Raw genomic sequence first — 18,466 nt, 5'->3', positions numbered from 1 at the left:
GAATACAATAACAATCTGGATACAATATCATTTAAATTTTGTTCCAACGTGTCTTTTCCTTATGGAAGATGAGCAGGGCTGGCAGTAAATAACAAACCAGCACAAATAACACTCAGCAACACAGTGCAACTAATTGACAATAAGCAACACCAGACTAAGAAGTGATAAGCTAAACACCACAGCACAATGGACACTCAATAGCACGACACTAATGGCACAGCTAATTGGCACTGACACCAAACAGCACGCAGAGCCAAGTGACGCTAAACAGCATGTTAGTTGACACTAACACTTCCAAACCAAGTGACACCCAACAGCACAGTCAAGTAACTCCGAACAACACGTCACTATCCATTGACACTAAACAACACAGCACTGTCAATTGACACTAAACAACACGTCACTGTCCATTGACACCAAACAACTCTTTACTGTCCATAGACACTAAACAACACGTCACTGTCAACTGACACTAAACACACGTCACTGTCAACTGACACTTAACACACACCACCAATTGACACTAAACAGCACGTCACTATCCATTGACACTAAACAACATGTCACTGTCCATTGACACAAAACAACACGTCACTGTCAACTGACACTAAACAACATGTCACTGTCCATTGACACTAAACAACACGTCACTGTCCATTGACACTAAACAACATGTCACTGTCCATTGACACAAAACAACACGTCACTGTCAACTGACACTAAACACACACCACCAATTGACACTAAACAGCACTGCACAGCCAAGTGACACTAAACATACTCGTTGGCGAAGCGGAAACAAGACCAAACGATAAAGCACCATCTTGGGTCCCCTGTCGAGAGGACCGCTTTCCCCCGTGCATGTTCCCCGAGGGGCATTTGAATGTAGTGTTGCAGAGGCTGCAGTCGAAGTTCCCCCTACCCACTCCATCCCCTCACTCCCCGGTCCACTCCAGCACTGATTGGCAACAAAAGAAAACCATGTTGGAGAGCTGATCGGCGGCGAGCGTGAGAAATTAGCACCAGTCCAGCAGAGGAGGTGGAAGAGAGATGTGGCGCCCCCGATTCGATTATACCTTCAATCTTATGACATTTGGTCGCGCGGTTTGCGCCTTATTCGATTTTCTCCGAGGGAGTTCTCTCCCGTGGAGGAACTCTTCATAGCCCTGAGGGTCTTTAACCCACAACCACGCCCTCCTCCCCTCCTCCAGCTTCTGCGCTGTGCTTCGTGTGACTTGAGTTCGATCTGGTCAACATCTCTCTCTCTCTCTTTTTTTTTTTTGAAGAATGTTCAGAATAGTTATCGCTTTTAGGAGAAGAATTTCTTGTTTTTATTCTTTTTTTTTTTCACGGTTTTTTTTCTTTTTTCCCTTTTTTTCCTTTTTTTTTTTTTTGAGAGGAACTGATGCATGATTTTGGATGTTAGCAGTTACTGTGAATGGTACTCACAAGCAGACGGAGTACGCAGCTTTAGGTAAACGTATGAACACATTTCTAAATAATCCTAAAATCATTTTCTACTTACTGTTCTTCTACTGATCTTTTTCACTCTTATCCTGTTCATCTTTTTTAAAAAAAATCCCCCAAAACCAGGTAGACAAGTGTTCAGGTATAAATAGATATACTCAAATATTCAGTCTGAGCATGTGTTCGTGCGTGGGAGCGAACACGCCTCTTAAAAAACACTCGCGGGGTTTCCTGCGCTGGTCTCACTTCACAGCACAAAGCTACCTTCCTTGTGTAGGTGCTTCTTTCCCTTTCATCGCCCCCTCCCACTACCCCCACAACATCCACAGACAAGCGCCACGGGAGTCCTTACGTTCCGCCCTCGACCCCTCCCCTCAATCCTCCCTCGCGGCGTGGCCCCGTCCGCCCCCTCTTGTCCTTGTGATGTCCCCAGCCAGGCAGCTAACTCAATCTTTGAGCCCGACCCCCCAAGGGACCGCTCCCAAGGACTGCCCTCAGGGCCAAACAGGTTTCCTACATCGCATCTGCTCCACAATTTCACTCATGACTGGTCCACGCCCTCGCCGACAAGGAGGTCTTTACTTCTGCTTGTGAGTGTGCATGTGCGTGAGTTTGTGTGTGTATGTGGTTTTTTTTATATCACAATGGTTTTCTTTACCACGCTGTTTGGTTTTTGTGTTCTGATGTGTCTTTCAATTGCAGTTTGTGAGTGTAGGGGAAAAAACCCGTTTTCTTCTTATTCCTTTTGAACCCCCATGGAGCGTAGGGTCGCTAAAGAAGACCATGTGTTAGGGTAAAAGGTCAGATGAGAATGACGTCATGTATGGGATCACGTCATATCCGAGGCTACGTCACATGGAGTTGACGTCGTCATGATGACGTCTTCCTCATGCTGCTACCCATCACAGTGAGTGGCTGGTGGCTCACAGTTGGAGGCTCGTGGGGGTCGCGCGCTGGCTGGATGGATGGCTGGATGGCCACGTCTGATGGCGGGATGCTCCTGTGACCTGCACAGTCGTGAGCTGGTTGGGTGTTTGCCTTCAGCCGTTTAAGGCCAAGCACCTGGGTAAAAATTGTCGAAAATTTTAAGATTTAGCCATTTTGAGATTATGGCATATTGTGAAAGTTCAAAGTCTGTTCTATTCACTCACCGAGTGGATTTTCATAAAACAATCTAGAAATATGTCTATTTTGTCAATAAAAATAACTACTTCTATCCTATTTACTTTTCCCGAGCGCAGAATTAGCGAGAATAGAGAATGTTTGGGACATAGCAACACACTCGACCACGTGCGAAACATCGTCACATCGTATATCGGTCGAAAGGTCACTGAATGAACTTTCAAACAAAGGCTGGTTCAAGGCCCATAGAAGGCCCCACGCTATGATACGAGGTCTTTTCTAGACGACACAAAGGGTCGGAAATTTCCTTATATGGATGCATGCGTAACATACTTAGCATATAGCCAATCAGAATTCACTAACGCCGACCTCGACGTGGTCATAGGTCACACGAACACTCTTCGGCAGTGTTCGGGTATCCCACAAGGCAACTGTCATGGCCTCCGGATGTAAACAAGGTCGAGAGTAACTCAAAGCTAATGCTGGGGTATTTTCTTTCTGGGACATTAACGTTAATATTAAATGTTCATTGTGCCTGTCAGACGCTCATTTCTTCTCACAATACCACGTGCGAAAGAATAAAAACCACGTGGACATTCTTAGACCGTCGTAGCAGCTAAAAAAAGTAACTTAGTGAACCGAATTCGGCTGTCGAAATCACCGTCAGTCATGTGGTAAGCGAGCTGAAAATAAAGCGAAGTTTTCATTTCTGCTGCAAATCTCGGTAGTAATCAGGACTAGATGCGAACATTTACACATTTGAGTCAACTTGCAATGCTAGTTATTTATGTACTTTGTCAGGAATGTAAGGAAACAGAGCTTACATCATTTGCACAGAAAACAAAGGTTGGGTGGGGGTTGGATTGTCTTTCTCCGACCAAATGTCACAAACAGAATGTGTGAAGACAATTATGTGTAACATTCCTAAAAAATAGAATGAAAACTGCTATCTAGTCAAGTTTGAAGCCATTCAGTGTCTAGAGAGCACATCATTGTCAGCCCCCTAAAAGGCCAGACAGCTGGTGCTTTTCCCATAAATTTTTGACAGAAAAAAAGAACCACCTAGCCACAAAAATCAAACATCTTTAATCCATGTGACTACAGATGTAATTCATAAAATAATCCTAGCATACAGAGGAACAGAACATGAGCAGCTGCTCAAATTCTGGTACACTAAATGATGTATCTCTAGATTTCATGAACAGGTTCTTCTTCTTATTCCTATTCGCCCCAGTGGAGCATATAGGGCCGCAAGAATAGGTTATACTCTGCTACAAGCTTTTGAAATAATTTCTTTAATGAAAGAATTATATTTTGATGTTCATCTCATCACTCTGCAACTGAAGGCAAAGAAAGATGAGAGTGTTTCCTACTAATGCTGCTACTTCAGTAGATGCTTACAAAAATTGAAAGCAATATGTGAGACAGCATCACTAAATGTTAGAGAGCAAAAGACCATAGATGGCATAAAACCATGAAGCTAGTGGACACTGAACTTCTATATAACTATCTAAACCTATAACTGTGTTGCTCAATGTTTGCAAACACCAATGTTTTTATTACTGTGTATTTCTCTGAAGCCAAGTCAGCATTTGGGTACACAACACAACCATGTTGACTTTTCTAAAAATGAACAAAATAATTAATTTTATTAGTAATGTTAAAGTTATGTGTAGTAACACATTGAAAGATGGTTATAGTTTTTATTCAACAGGTAAATTACATGAAAGGCTTAGATAAAATAAAGCTACTAAGCTTGAACTTTCTGTTCTCGCTTTTTCCGTTCCTTGTTTATGTTACAGTTTGTTTACTTATAAACCCTATAACTTTATATTAACATGTGCTACAGGCTTAAAATTTGGTTGAAGGTTTCTTTATACATATCTAAACATATCCATGAGAGCTTTTAAAAAAACTAATTAGTGGTTTAGTAGTTACTAAGCTTTTAGTTTGTTTTCCCTTGCCTTTTCAGTTTCTTGTTTTGGTAAGCTTGGTTAGTTCAAAAGCTTGTAAATTAATATTGACATGTGATATAGTCATGAAATTCGGTTGAGAGTTTCTTTATATACATGTCAACATTTAAATGAGGGCTCTTTAAAAAAATATTTAGTAGTTTAGTAGTTACTAAACTTTCAGTTTTTCTTTCCTCGTTTTCTCAGTTTCTTGTTTTGGGTACAGACTGTTTACTTCAAAAGGACAAAACTTTTTATCGACAAGAGATATAGTCGTGCAATTTGGTTGAGTAATTCTTCATACATATATAAACATTTCTATGAACGATTTTTAAAGAAATATTTAGTAGTTTGGTAGTTATACTGTTTTTAATCAAAATTTCTTGAAATTTAACACAGTGTTTTACAACAAAAATTCATAAAAAAAAACCTAAGCCGATTTTGCAAAATCTCTTTTCATAGAAATGTAGATCTGTCTTTTAAGTAACTATTTCAAATAAAAGTTCGAGTCTACTCACAAAATTGACGAAGTTTTGTATTTTTTAAAATGTTTGTTTGGGCGCCATTTTGGTTTGTTTCCATGGCAACCGATGGTGTGACAAGTGCAGTAAAACTATTTTTTGAACCTTCAGTCAAGGGCTAAATAGCTGATACAAAAAAATCCGCGCTATCGCGTGAAACGTAAAAGTTTTTTTTTTTGGCAGGTGCCTAGCCTTAACCCGAGGCCTGCCAGCGATGTATGTAGTGGCGGCTTAGTGCAGTCCGCGGTGACGCTCAATGACCTTTTCTGTCCCGCGAAGTGCGAACCCCTGAGCAAACACAACTGCCTCGGGGCTAACTGCCACGACTGGGGGGTGAGTCTCGGTACGTCTTGTGGACCCTGCGACAAACAACCCGGACACTGTTATTAATACAATTACAGCCAAGCTGGTAGATGACATTAAGGATAAAGGGGACGACTTAGTGATGTTTATATTTACCAAATAAATCGGAAAGAATTTTTCAACAGTGGTCAGCAGATCACCTGTTGTTAATAGGGATGACCTTACACCGTGCAACAAAATTCTGTTAGTTATTGTCACGACAACCTCTACTGACCTCTACTCTCGCCTTACCGTTGAGCGCCCTTGCCATATCCTCTCGTACTGTCTGGAAGTGCTTCTTCAAGGTGAAGTCGATGGAGTCAACGGTTTTACCTGGAATTTTGCAAACAAGCGCCGACACTAGTGAGACACGGACAAGCGCAAACACTTTACAAAGTCAAATACTTCCACCACAAAGCATTTTACGCACAGAAACTTTTCACCGTGAAGCACTTCACACCGACAAAGATGTTTCACCGACAAGCATTTCACACGAGCAAACATTTCAAACCAGCAAACACTCAGCGCTGCTCAGATCGCAGACTTTTCCGTTGGCAGCAAACGGCAGCCGGCGGCGAGCCCGAATGAAATGGCTGTTATTCCGTAATCTGTTTAGCAGTCCCCGGCTGCTCTATTGCGAGAGAATTCAGTGTCCTATCAAGCCCAAATCTCATTAGCTTTCATCGCGATTTCACAAATTAGGCCCAAATTATCATCTTTGGTCGCGTGCCTCTCCACTAATCACCCTGGGCGACGAATTAGCGCGGCGCAAATTGTCAGGCGAGTCGTGACCACAGGGCCTGGGACAGCCGAGACAGGCGCTTGCCGCGCGACTGCCGCATGCGGTGGACGCGGCTGTAAAGTGATGTGTGTGTAGTGTGGGAGGGAGTGGGGACAACACACGTGACAGCCTCTGGAATGCTGTCGTTTTGCGACAGGTGAGACAATCAGTTGCTACTGCACGGCTCGCTCAGGTGAACAGGTAGAGTTTGTTTGTCAACACCCGGGTGGCCGGGTCCCAGACCTGATCATAGACTTTAAAAAGACTTTCAAAAGTGACCTCTGTTTTTATCGCCACCTGAATTAACATATATCAAGCCATGTGTGTTTGGATTACATTTTGACAAGTATAACACAATTTGTTTCATTTATTTTTAAAAGGGGAATTTTTGACAAGATAATTACAAATGAATACAGTGTTTCCACGTGTTAAAACCCGCATTCTCCGGTTAGAAACCTGCCGTCCATCTATCGATAACAGCCTCGCCGTTTACTTTAGTCTGTGTCATAAACAGATAATGCAGTAAATAAATCATGTCCTTGCAACCTGGTCCTTACTTTGTTTTAAACACCATTTCAACTTTCGCATCCCCTTATCAGCTTGTACAAATATTAACATTTCTGCCAGGAGGATGTTTTCACGTGACTGCGCAGGTCCCTGGTGACATCTGCTGCTTCTTCCTCTTCCTTCCGCGACACTTAATCTCCCCTGAGCGGAAGTGAGCCTTTTTTTGCCTATCCCCGCGACCACTGCGCCACCTACCTCGACGTTCGTGTTTATTTTCTATTCGGATTTACCTGAGACGTGTTGCATAGGCGTAGCGAATCGAGCGAAGCTAGCCAATCTAGCCGGAAGTGTAAAGAGCGCGCCCCTACAAGCTAGCGAACCTAGACCCCTAGCGTAGCAAAGCTAGCGGCCGCTGGAGGTCCTACGCTTGCTATTCAAAATGGCCGACTTTGTTGTCGGTTTCAAGTTTGCAGATGAGAGTTTCTTTGATGCTCCCGTTAAAAAGGAGTATTGGACCGGAAACAAAGTGGTAAGTATCTTTTAATGATAAGTAATAAAAATACTCTATTATTTATGTGGAAACATATATTTATTTGTGTAGCGGGAGCAATTTTAGACAATGTGTAGTCGGATTGGCGTTTGCCGAGTACGAGCTTTACGATTAAGGCCGTGTACAAAGTGGTGTCTTTTAGCGATTGCTATTTAAAATACCCTATTGTGAAGGTTGACAAAATATTCACATGTTTAGCGAGAGTAATTTTATAACAACTTGTAGCCCCGACAGTATCCTCCAATCTGCAGTCTCCGCGTGTACCGGCTTCTTGTGTGTGTGTTTTAATTTTCTGCTTTCTAGTTCCAAAATTTATTATCTCAAGTTATGAAAAGGCTGAAGGTGGTGATAAAGGTATTTTTTCAGTGTTATAAATGCCATGAAGAGCTGTTATAATGGAAGGCTTAATGATTTTCACAAATAACCAGCTATGAAAATATTGTGCACATTATTGAACTATCCTTCCAACAGAATAAAATAGTACAACTACCCTATTCTTTGATGTTTAGAATCAAAGCTTTAAGTTTGAATCTGATACTGTTGCATTTACTAAACATATCACTATGTTATTCTGGTTTTTATTTTCCTGTTTTTATTCCTGATTAATTGATTCATATTTTAACAGAAATGAATGTGGGAAATCAATGGACCAAGGGGCATACTTTTCCTCATGGACACTTATGCCAAACATAAGGAACAATTTGCAATTCCAACTTGAAAATAGAGGTATGGAAGAGGATTGCTTCGGAAATGGCAGCCTCAGGATGCCACTTTGCTCCAGCAGCACTTGAGAAAAAAATGGAGCAATATGAAAATATGGTGAGTTCCTACAAAATCATTGGGCTTTCTGTCTTAGAGTGCAACATTTTTCCATAGATCTGAGAAACAAAACATCGCAGGTTTTTAAGGTTGTGCAAGTTCTTATTTATTTGTGACCACAATTCATTCATTTAACCTGTAAACAAGACCCCACCAGTATCAACCAAGCTTTAGTAGAGATTTTTGGTAGCTGTGTGAAATTAGTCTGGATACATAATGATATGTAAGCATGTTTGGTACTTGTATCCCAACAGGTACAAAGCTATATTAGATTTCAACAAGAAAACGGGCCAGGGAAGATCACGATGGAATTTCTATTCCAGAATGGCTGAAATCTTGGAAGGAGACCCTTTGTTCATCCCACCACTGACATCATCACTGGGGGGTGTAAAAGGTGAGTGAACCATTTATAATATAAATAAGCAAGTAAAGCATAATTTTAGTATAGCCATATTTAGTAAAACATTTGACAGTTCAAGTATTAATTGTTTAATGCTTCTTTTCCTACAGGTATTTGGGGAGGGTAGTGACAAAAGTCTGTTCTGCCACAAAGAGATGAGTCTAGATATGTAAAAAGCTCAGTTAGGAACTTTTTGTATTCATGCACTGTTCCAGCAAGAGCAGTTATCATGGGCATACAGGCTAGACATATTTGGGTTTTCCATGCCCATATATTGGTCATAATTCATTAATATTTATTTTTCAGTAAACACTCTCTCCGAGATCTCCAATACCCAGCAATGTGCCACCCCTACAAAGAAGCAAGAACAGCAAGGAATGTCTCAGGAGACTCCTCACCTCTCCCAGTATCGGTTTATTAGTACGACCCTACTGAATAAAGGATATTGTCACTGTCTTGGTTTTAGTACTAAATAAAAAAACTTACACGCCCTTACAAATGGTTTTTTTTTCACTGTGACCGTTAAAAACCAAAAAATCCTGATTTACCTGATAATCATGTACACAATGAAGCACACTTGTTTCTACCATGAATTAGTAAAATCAAATGAAAATTTATTATATGATAAACACATTACATGATAATCAAATGAGAAATTATAACTGGAAAAGTGTTGCATCAAAGCTAAACACAAAAAGTGACACTCATTTGAAAAGCACAGAACATGACATGCATCTGGTGACAAAGCAAATTATTAAGGATGGTGACAGGAATTAAACACACGCACACTCCTCAATTTACACGAATAAAAACAAATCATAGTGGTGATGCAAATGCAAGAGATATGTATAAAAAATTCAAATTATGCAATGGAAATAATAAAGGTTGCTGGGAGAGAACTGTACACAGTGATGAAAAAATACACAGCCATATGGTGTATGACAATACTTTGCTGCTGCTGTGTCAACTTCAGTATGTAGACAACATATAAGCACAACTGCAAAATCACACCAATCATAAATATAAATGCACATAGATAATATATGCACATGGTGGACAACTTATTAATGATGGTGACACAAAGACATGTAGACCTCAATTTGCATGGGAAAGAAATTATGGGTGTTGATACAAATGCAAGAGATATTTATGCAAAAATATTCAAATTATATAATGAAATAATAAATGTTGGTGGAAGAGAAAAGCAGACACTGATGATGGATGCTTTGCTATAGACGTGTTATGGCAAATATAGGTGAATATATTCTGGAGGGTGATTTTGGTGCCAGTAACCACAAAGGTGGCAAGCAGCTTTGTTCTATTGTTGAACCACGTTGCTGTGGCAGATGAGGCTCAATCCAAGCCTGGAGAGCCTGAAAAAATTTCACAAAAGATCTCTATGAAAGTTTGTGTTTATTGTGTGTGAGAGCATTATTATAGATATGTGTAGTGGATACATTTATGCATATATATATATCTTGGACGTTCACATTCCTTAAAATTGATTTTGGCATTTTTATTATATTTCATTAAGTTTATACATTTTACTTTATTTTATTACGTTAACTTACATCAAAGGCGTCCGGCAACATTCGAAGTGAGATTTGAACTGGTATGTCGAGTATCCTGGAACGATGACTTCGACGAAACCAATCATGTGGGCATTGGAATTTTCATTATTGTCCTGATTTACTTTCAGTGGACAGGTGGGCCGCAAGCTCGATATTTATTTGCGACGGCTTGGCCACAGCATGGCGAGGTGTAGCTTGCAAAACAAAGACTTCACTCAAACCTCGCCGTAAGTCGGCCATCTTGAAACTCTGGCTTCCGGCTACACTGCGTTGCACAGGGACCGCTAGCTTTCGCTAACCCCTAGATTCGCTAGGCTAGCTTCGCTCGATTCGCTACGTGCTATGCAACACGCCACTGACTCTAGCGGACTGCGGATGCCGTATCGCTTACCTCGAGGGACTCTTTAGCCTTCAAGAGTATCGTGCCCCCTCGCTCTTGTCTCCCCTGTATCGGGCTCCAGTTTCTCGCCATCGATTTAGTCGGCTTCAGCCTCAAAGACCGCCGCCCTGTTTTACGGCCTCATTTGTCACGGCGGCGGGACATGCGTAAGGATACAAATAAGTAAAGAAGTCTCCAGGCCCCTCCCTCTTCCTTTGCTCGCGCCGCAGTGGCCATTCCGTCGTCTTGGTCCTGCTGCACACGCCGTGAACCCCACAATTCCCTTCATGGGGTTTGGTCCTCGGGGGAAGACGAAAGGAAAGGGAAGGAAGTGGGGTGCGCCATCAAGACTGTGCGCAGACACGACAACGCATGTGTAACTCGGAGAAAGAGGCTGGGGAGGAGGACTGAAGTCGCATATACAGTGAGGCACGACTAGGAGGCGGGCCAGACAGCTTGTGTCGTTGCAGCAGCAGCAGCAGCAGCGACAGCACCACGCCTTTGCGGCATCGTCTTCGATGAATCTGTCTCGCTCCCCTTCCCCACCTTTCGCAGGTTCGCCATCCCCAATCCCTCAACGTGGTCGAGAGCCACAAGTTGTGTTGCTTTCTCCTTCACATCATCAAAATTGAAATGTGCATGTTTCTGTGAGTGTGGCGACATGATGACGAAAGGGGGGGTTTTTGTAGTTTATTTTTTAAAAGCTGGATATCAGCAGCTGAGATGACTGATTTAGCGTCAACGAGATCCGCAGGACCGCAATGATAGATCGAACAGAGGACAGTTCTCGACGCTCGCAAAATCTTTGTTTTAAGCCTGTCCTTGCATTGACTAGCACGCACACGCGTACGCGCGCGCACACATACTAGCCACAACGCGTACGAAGATGGAGGGAGAGCTCTCCTGTAACATGAGGTGATGTTAGTAGGTAAGGGTGGGTACGCCTGACCCCTGGGTCTTAGTGCAGACTTCAACCTTGCAGTAAGCCGCTGTGACTTATGGCGCGAGCAAAGCCGTAAACAGCCGCCATGACGCGAGATGCTGCCGGAGCCTGGAGACCCCGACATTCAAATGCAAACCACGCCCCTGTCTCGCGGCGTCCCAAGGTCCCTGCCACCATCATCGCCAACGTTATCAACCACGCAGCGGTTCGAGACAGCTTAAGCAAGCCACACCTCCTACAGTCTAAATTTCTCGCCTTTCACCTTGAAAGCCATACCGTGGCAGCTTTAGGGTACCCGGGGCTGACTAGTCGGGTAAATTGTGCGTCACACGACCAAGGGGCAGTCAGCCGTGTACGCTGTGGTAACGTCCCTTCCACGGAGCTAAGACGTAAGACGTAACATGCGAGATAGAGTGGACTATTTTTGAGACGTTGCTGGACGTAGTAACATTACGCGATGAAAAATCCGTGTATACACTATTTATTTGAAAGTAGATGTAAAATTCGGGTTGCTTTATTTTTCGGTAACAACTCACATTGAAAAGCACTGAGGTAACCATAGAAACAAGCACAAACACACGTAAGACGACATTGCACGCGCACGCAGACGGTCGAACGGACGAGCACGCACTTCCTTTACTCGCGAACACATAATATTTAACACCTATCATCTTTACTTTCCCAGCCCCCAGTTTCCTGTGTCATTCGTTTGTAACCGTGGGGTGGATAAACTGTCTCAGCAGGCGTTAAAATTTCCAGAGAAGAGATTTAAAAAAAATTAATTTCGCGTGAATAAAATAACTTCTTTCACGTGGCTCACCACGATTTCGAAATCAGCTGAAGAATTGATTGCAACATTTTACGAAGTTTTAAATTAGTTTCATAGATATTTGAAGAAAGGACAAAAAGGAAGAAAGAGAGAGTGATTTTTATTTTCGAGGAACTAACAAAGACAGGTTGGAAACTGATGAACTCATCACAATTCTGATGACTTGACTTGGCTTGTAACAAGAGAATTCTGGGGAAAAAGTATTTGCGATAGGGATGCGGGATACACAACGGCTTTTACAGCAACGGAAAAATTTTAAGAAAAAAAAAAAAGACCGCAGGCACCGGAAACTGGGATTAAGGGAATATACTGTATCAGCTCAAGTTTTGAAACGTGTTATTTATTAATGTTGTTTACTATTACGACGCCAAACATTCTTAGACAACAAGTCGCGTGTAGCGAATCATGCATGGCTTAGTCGATCTTCAGCGCATGCGCGTTAGTGGACTGACCGAGCAACGGGTCTCTTGTCTTACGTCATCAAACTGTTGCTCCCCACACTAAGGATCATTGGGGATCTGTTCAGGTAGAAGGTTAATTAGGTGTGTAATGTGGAGGACTATTTGTCAATATTTTTTTTACTACGGATAGTATATCCATACACTTAAAAAAAAAAAAAAGTAAATAAGTTTTGTTCCTGCTGTTAAAATGCAATGCGATGGTTGGGGTTTGCTCGGCAAGTGTAGCTAGAATTTGTTTTACCATTCTTACGTCAAGTTTTTTTTTTTTTTTTTTTTTTTGGAGGAACTTGCTTGATTGAACTTTTTCTCGACTGACTTTACTAAAACAAAAACTTGACAAGCTCAACAAGTGGATTCTGCGTGCGCGACGTCATAGTGATTATATTTTGTCCTTTTTACTGTTACCGGGTAGTCTATGGTCAGTTATAGATGGAGTCAACTGTGGCTTTTCGCTGTTTTTAAGTTGAAATCGTGAGATGTGAAAAGTTAAGTGTTGTATAATTAGTATTCAGATAGCTAAAGCAGTATATATATATTAAACAAATAATAATTTGATGTCAGCAATAAAACTATATTTGTTCGGCAGAAAGTGTTATTAAGCCAGTAATCACGAAAGTGCACAAGTTTATGGTCACATTTACCAAAAACTCTGTTTATTATGAGAAAAACAAACTATAATAAATCACATTATCAATTTAAGATTAATTTTTGAAATTAATTAAGCGGTACCCAGTTCGTGCGCTTAGATAAGACATGAAATACATATCCGAAATGCGGTAGACGATATTTTGTAAAATAAGATTTTCTGGGAAAAAAAAAATAAACCCACACACATTAAATCGTCAGATGTAACTAGTGTCTAGTTTAATTTAAATGTTTGGAGCCCCCCAAAAAAGGGAGATTATTTAATAGATAAATCGCGTTTCCTCCCCACATTATTGCAGAAATAAAAGGGGCTTTGAGGTTTGTACAAGATACTACTTGAAGTGCCGCGTTGTGACCGTTTCTGACAAAAATCTCTTTGAAATAATGAGGTGAAGCCCATTGGCTGCCCGTGAAGCAGTCTACTGACTACGTGCTCAACACGTTGGCGCCGACAGGACAGGTGACTGGCGGGGTGCAGTGGCGGTTATTATGATGACCAGATTGCAGCGATGCGGGTGGATGTTTTTTTTTTGGGGGGGTGGGGGAGGTTTGGGACGTCAGCACCCATCCTGCAGTTACCCAGAAATTTAACCATGGTTAGGAAACTACTGCATCCTTCTTCGCTCCTTTCCTAGCATGAGATGTGTAGCTTCTTTCTTTCTTCTTCTTTTTTTTTTTTTGCTATGTTTTTGTTATATTTTATTTTCTGCTCGCATTAAGAACCTAATGAAAATTTATAAATAAAATATCTTCATCCGCTAGTCAGTGAAAATAGTAAAACTGACTCGAAGGTACTGACAACTAAAGAGTAGATAATGGGTTAATTTAGATGAAGTTTAACGAGGCCGCGTGGTTAATCGAGCGGAACTGATTAAACAAAAATAGGGAGAAGAAAAAACATGCATTAAAAAAATTCCAACTTTTTTTTTAATCAGTGGAAGAAAAAATAGGTGGTTTCTTAAAGGAAGAAGAAAATAAATAAATGAAATATGAATTAAGCAGGACGCTGTTGTCCCCGGGGAAGCTAGACTGTGCGAGTTACATTGAAGACAGTAGTCGGAGCACTGCATGAAAATTCTGTAGGTTTTCTTTGCCTCCTCCTCCTATCCCTCCTCGCTTGGTCTCAAAAGTCTGGCGAGCGCTGAGGACAAAGTCACGTGGCCTTAGGGAGCCTGCGGCACCGACACGTCGCCTGGTCACGTGGGGTGGGTGGCAGGAGAGGAAGTCATTGCTGTGTGTGTCGTGTAGTTACGTGTGTGTGTGTGCGATGAAAGTGAGGATGGAGTAGGTGTGGGAGGGACTGCTGTACAAGAGGGGGAGGTGGTATGGTTCGCGAATAATTGTTTTTGAAGCAGAGGGGAAAGGTCAGGCAGCGAGGGCTGCTGCAGACTGCAGCTAGCTGAGACTGAGAAAAGGATTAGATGTTTGTTGGTGAGAGGGGAGGAGGAAAAGGAGGAGGATAAAGAATCAAAGGAAAGAAAAAAAAATGTCCTAAAAATCCACAGCAAAAGTTAACGTCTTCGGTTCAGAATCACTGCTTTCCGCGGTTGTGCTGGTCACAAGGACTTTCATCACATACCTAGCTAGATCAGAGGGTTTTTCTCTAGAAGGGTGCATGATGCAAACGCTGATTTTTGTTTTAAATAAGTTGAACTCAGTTGTGTCATCATGCTTTTTTTTTCAGGACTCGCCTGATTTGTGATATGGTCTATGTGAAGACTTGTACTGTGAAAAAGAAATGTTTTGCATCTTTGGTTGAATGCATATTACAGTTTTCAACAGCCTCAATTTTTAAGATAATGTATTAAAGGTTGTGTTCAAATAAAACACACTTTAGTACATGTTTACCTATATTTCTGTTTTTTCCTAATTATTTTTAACAGTTTCCGAATAATTAAATACACAACAAAAGAGAAAAATTACCGATTGTAAAATGAAAAATTCCCCAAACAAAATTTCTTTATATCAGCTAAGCCCCCTTTTTTAGGCAAACATTTTCAGGTTTGGATATATGTCTTAAGTTTTGATATTTACAGTCAATTTCCTATAACAACGATTAACTTAGAGAAGAAAAGCATCCACATTATAAATGATTTCAATGTTTTATTTGTAATAAAAAAAAAATGTCTTGAAGACAAATTTCCTATCGTTGGTCTTGGACAGAGTTTAATCGCTACACTTGTAAACTTAAGGGTGCAGACACAAGATTGCTCTCTAACCCCCCCCCAAAAATGATAATATCTATGTAAGACTACACATACCTTCAAATGATTAATGTGCAAGGAAAATAAGTCGCCAACTGGTTCGTTACAACCCAGAAATGTGTTTATAGCACAGGGAAATATGGGTCGGACGATGCGCTGTGAATGAAATTTTTATCTTGTTTTAAGTGCCACGTGTCGTGTTGTCTGTGGCAGTGTACCTTGTAGTTCAGTCTCCTGTTTGTCGTGCTTTCTCCTACTGTGTCTACATGTCTCCTGCTATATACCATACTGTCTCCTGCTTCTGTCAAAATAAGTCTATTGCTGTGTACCGTGCAGGCTCGGATGCCGAGGACGATGGCGACCTGGACAGCGGCATCGACACGCAAGGCAACGTCTCGGACAAAGACTTTCCGCTTGACGGCGACACCAACTCCCAGGATGGTAAGGAGCCGCTCCTGGGCGCCCTCACCAACAACAACAACACCTTTTTGAACAATAACACCACCAGCGGTCCCCTCAACAGCAGCAACAACAACCTGCCCAACACACCCTACTCCAACGGTAGCGGCGGCGGTGCTTGTGGTGCCGCAACTCCGCAGCACCTGCTGTCGCAGCACGGACTCGACAGCCCCGCCCCCGTGGTCAAGGAGGAGGTGCGGGACAGAGACCTGGATGCCAGTCCCGCCTCCATCGACTCCCCGTACTCGGCGATGGGCGACATGGCCGGCGACCGGGTGGCCGCGGGGAGTCTGGGTGGAGGCAGCGCGGTGGGCGGGGGAGGAAGCGGAGGAGGCCCGCTAAATCACAGTGACGAGAGCATGGCCGCCAGCCCGGACAACGCCGGAACCGGAAATGGCGCTAGCGCCAACACGTCGACGACCGGAAGTGGACCAGGTAGCAACGGCAACGGAGGCGGCGGCAGCGGCGGCAACGGCGCGGCAGGTGGCAACAGCCAGGTGGGGGCGAAGCGACGTGGACCACGCACCACCATCAAGGCCAAGCAGCTGGAAACGCTCAAGGCTGCTTTCGCTGCCACCCCGAAGCCCACCCGCCACATCCGCGAACAGCTGGCGCAAGAAACGGGACTCAACATGCGCGTCATCCAGGTAGGCAGGCACTCGCACGACACTTTCTCGAACTTTTTTCTCTCAGCATTTTTTTCTTCTTGTTTATATTCCTCCTTGTCTCCAAGAATACATTATATAAACTACTGAGAACCATATTCATACACACAACACATACAGGCATACGAACACACATGATAACATGCGTACGTACGCTCGCGTGGACACAAAGACGCGTGCTTACAGATGTTCACCCAGATCAACGGCCATAAATCACAAGAAGAACCAACAAGTAATTAGAAACCAACAATTATTAATTCTACAAGACAGGAGTGAAAATAGTACATAACTCTTCTCGGGTATATTGCAATTACATTTTCTCGGAGAACTATATCAAGCACAGTGTGATGCTGAGAGGCGAAGACAGGGCAAACATTGTCGTACCTTTAGTCACAGAGCTGGCCACCCGGTCGTCCGCTGCGTCTCTTGACACCTAGACGATAAATTGTCAAGAACCCACCCTTAACAAACCGAGGGACAGAGGAGAGTTTATCCAAAGTGAATAAAAGCTCGACAGCCCGAGCAGCGTAAGGTGAGACACGCTGCTTGCCTGCGATGGTGTGTGTCCTCACAAAGCAGCGACTCGCCGCCAGAACGGATACCGATCATGAAAATAAATGTAGGATTATTCAGCACGGGTACAAAAGTGCGGTATTAGAATATTGAAAGTTTGACAAAGAAGTCCTCGGGCACGAGAATAAAAATGTAGTCCTACCAAGCACCGGGGCAAGGTTTTCGGTGGCCGTTGTAGGGGACGGGTGGGGTGGTTAGAAAGACAAGAGGGAGAGAGAGGCATGCTTGACAGGGCCCACCCTTGCTGTATTCTCCAGGCCGCGTCGACTCGCACCACCTTCAGATTGAATCCTTTCATGAGTTAATCATATACCGTTTGGGGCTGCTTCGACCCCTGCTTCGAGCCACACTTGCCAGCGCCGAGACTGCGGCACAATGCGACACGACTGACAGAGTTGAGCTTTTGGCCTGGGGAATGAAGGGTGGATGGAGGAGTTAGGGAGGAGTAGGGAGCCATAGTACAACAAACCTTCCCCCCCTCGGCGACGGCAGACGGGAGGGGGACCAGGCAAAGAGGGGAAGCTATTCAACTCACCCTTCGCTCTGTCTGTCGTTTGCGGTGTTCTTTGGTTCTCTTTCTGCAGAACAAAAGCTGCGAGCAAAACTGGAAGACAGGAAGGTGGGGATGGGGCGTCACAATGGGAAGAAACGCGCGGGGGAGTAGGGGGCGGTGCTGGTGTAACTGTTGTAGGCGATGTTGTTGATGTGGATGGTATGGGGAGCACGACGCTTTCCTCTTCCCTTTTCTCGTTTCTGTCTCTGGTTTTTTTCCCCTTCCACTCTATTCGTTTTTTTCCTTCTTTTGGTTTTTTCTCTCTTATTTTTTCTCTCACTCATTCACTCAGTGTACTTATGCACAAAGAACCAGCCATGCAGTCATCATCAGCATCAGCATCATCGTCACTGTATTCCTTACAGACGAGTATTTTAAGAGCTGTGCACTTAAATTTTTGCTGAGGGAGCTTCTTTATTGCTTTGAATCTCGTGCGATGATCATCAGAGCAGGTCACCACTCGACGCAGACTAAAAGGTTCTGTCTGATGACAGCGATGATGTTGAAGTGTATCAGGGGAGGCAAATGTCGACGGATGAGCTCCCCGTCCACATACCGTGCGTTTGTCACGATGAACCCCATCCTTTGCTTCTGTTAAAGCTTTACGTTTTATAATTTATTTCGCAAGTTTTAAATTCTTACAGGAGTGTTTTCACATAATGTTTTGTTTATCAAAGCAAGTTTCATGTTTTTAGCTGAAACAAAGATGCTCTGAAGACCTCG

The 18,466-nt window shown here is 43.0% G+C and overlaps 1 protein-coding gene and 1 long non-coding RNA gene across 2 annotated transcripts in view; both read left to right on the top strand.

Moving 5' to 3' along the window:
• LOC112561552 (LIM/homeobox protein Lhx5-like) overlaps nt 1-18,466 on the top strand; it is a 106,298-nt gene that overhangs the window by 24,132 nt on the left and 63,700 nt on the right. The window contains exon 3 of the mRNA XM_025234111.1: nt 15,830-16,599. Within this exon, the coding sequence (XP_025089896.1) occupies nt 15,830-16,599 (770 nt within the window). The remainder of the gene's footprint in view (nt 1-15,829; nt 16,600-18,466) is intronic.
• On the top strand, nt 6,973-9,039 carry LOC112561553. The gene is made up of 4 exons (XR_003098688.1): nt 6,973-7,221; nt 7,868-8,061; nt 8,316-8,455; nt 8,768-9,039. It is a non-coding gene; the product is annotated as an uncharacterized LOC112561553 (long non-coding RNA).

The sequence above is a fragment of the Pomacea canaliculata genome, linkage group LG4, assembly GCF_003073045.1.
Source record: "Pomacea canaliculata isolate SZHN2017 linkage group LG4, ASM307304v1, whole genome shotgun sequence".
NCBI classification, from domain to species: domain Eukaryota; kingdom Metazoa; phylum Mollusca; class Gastropoda; order Architaenioglossa; family Ampullariidae; genus Pomacea; species Pomacea canaliculata.
This window is presented reverse-complemented; position numbering and strand designations above follow the sequence as displayed.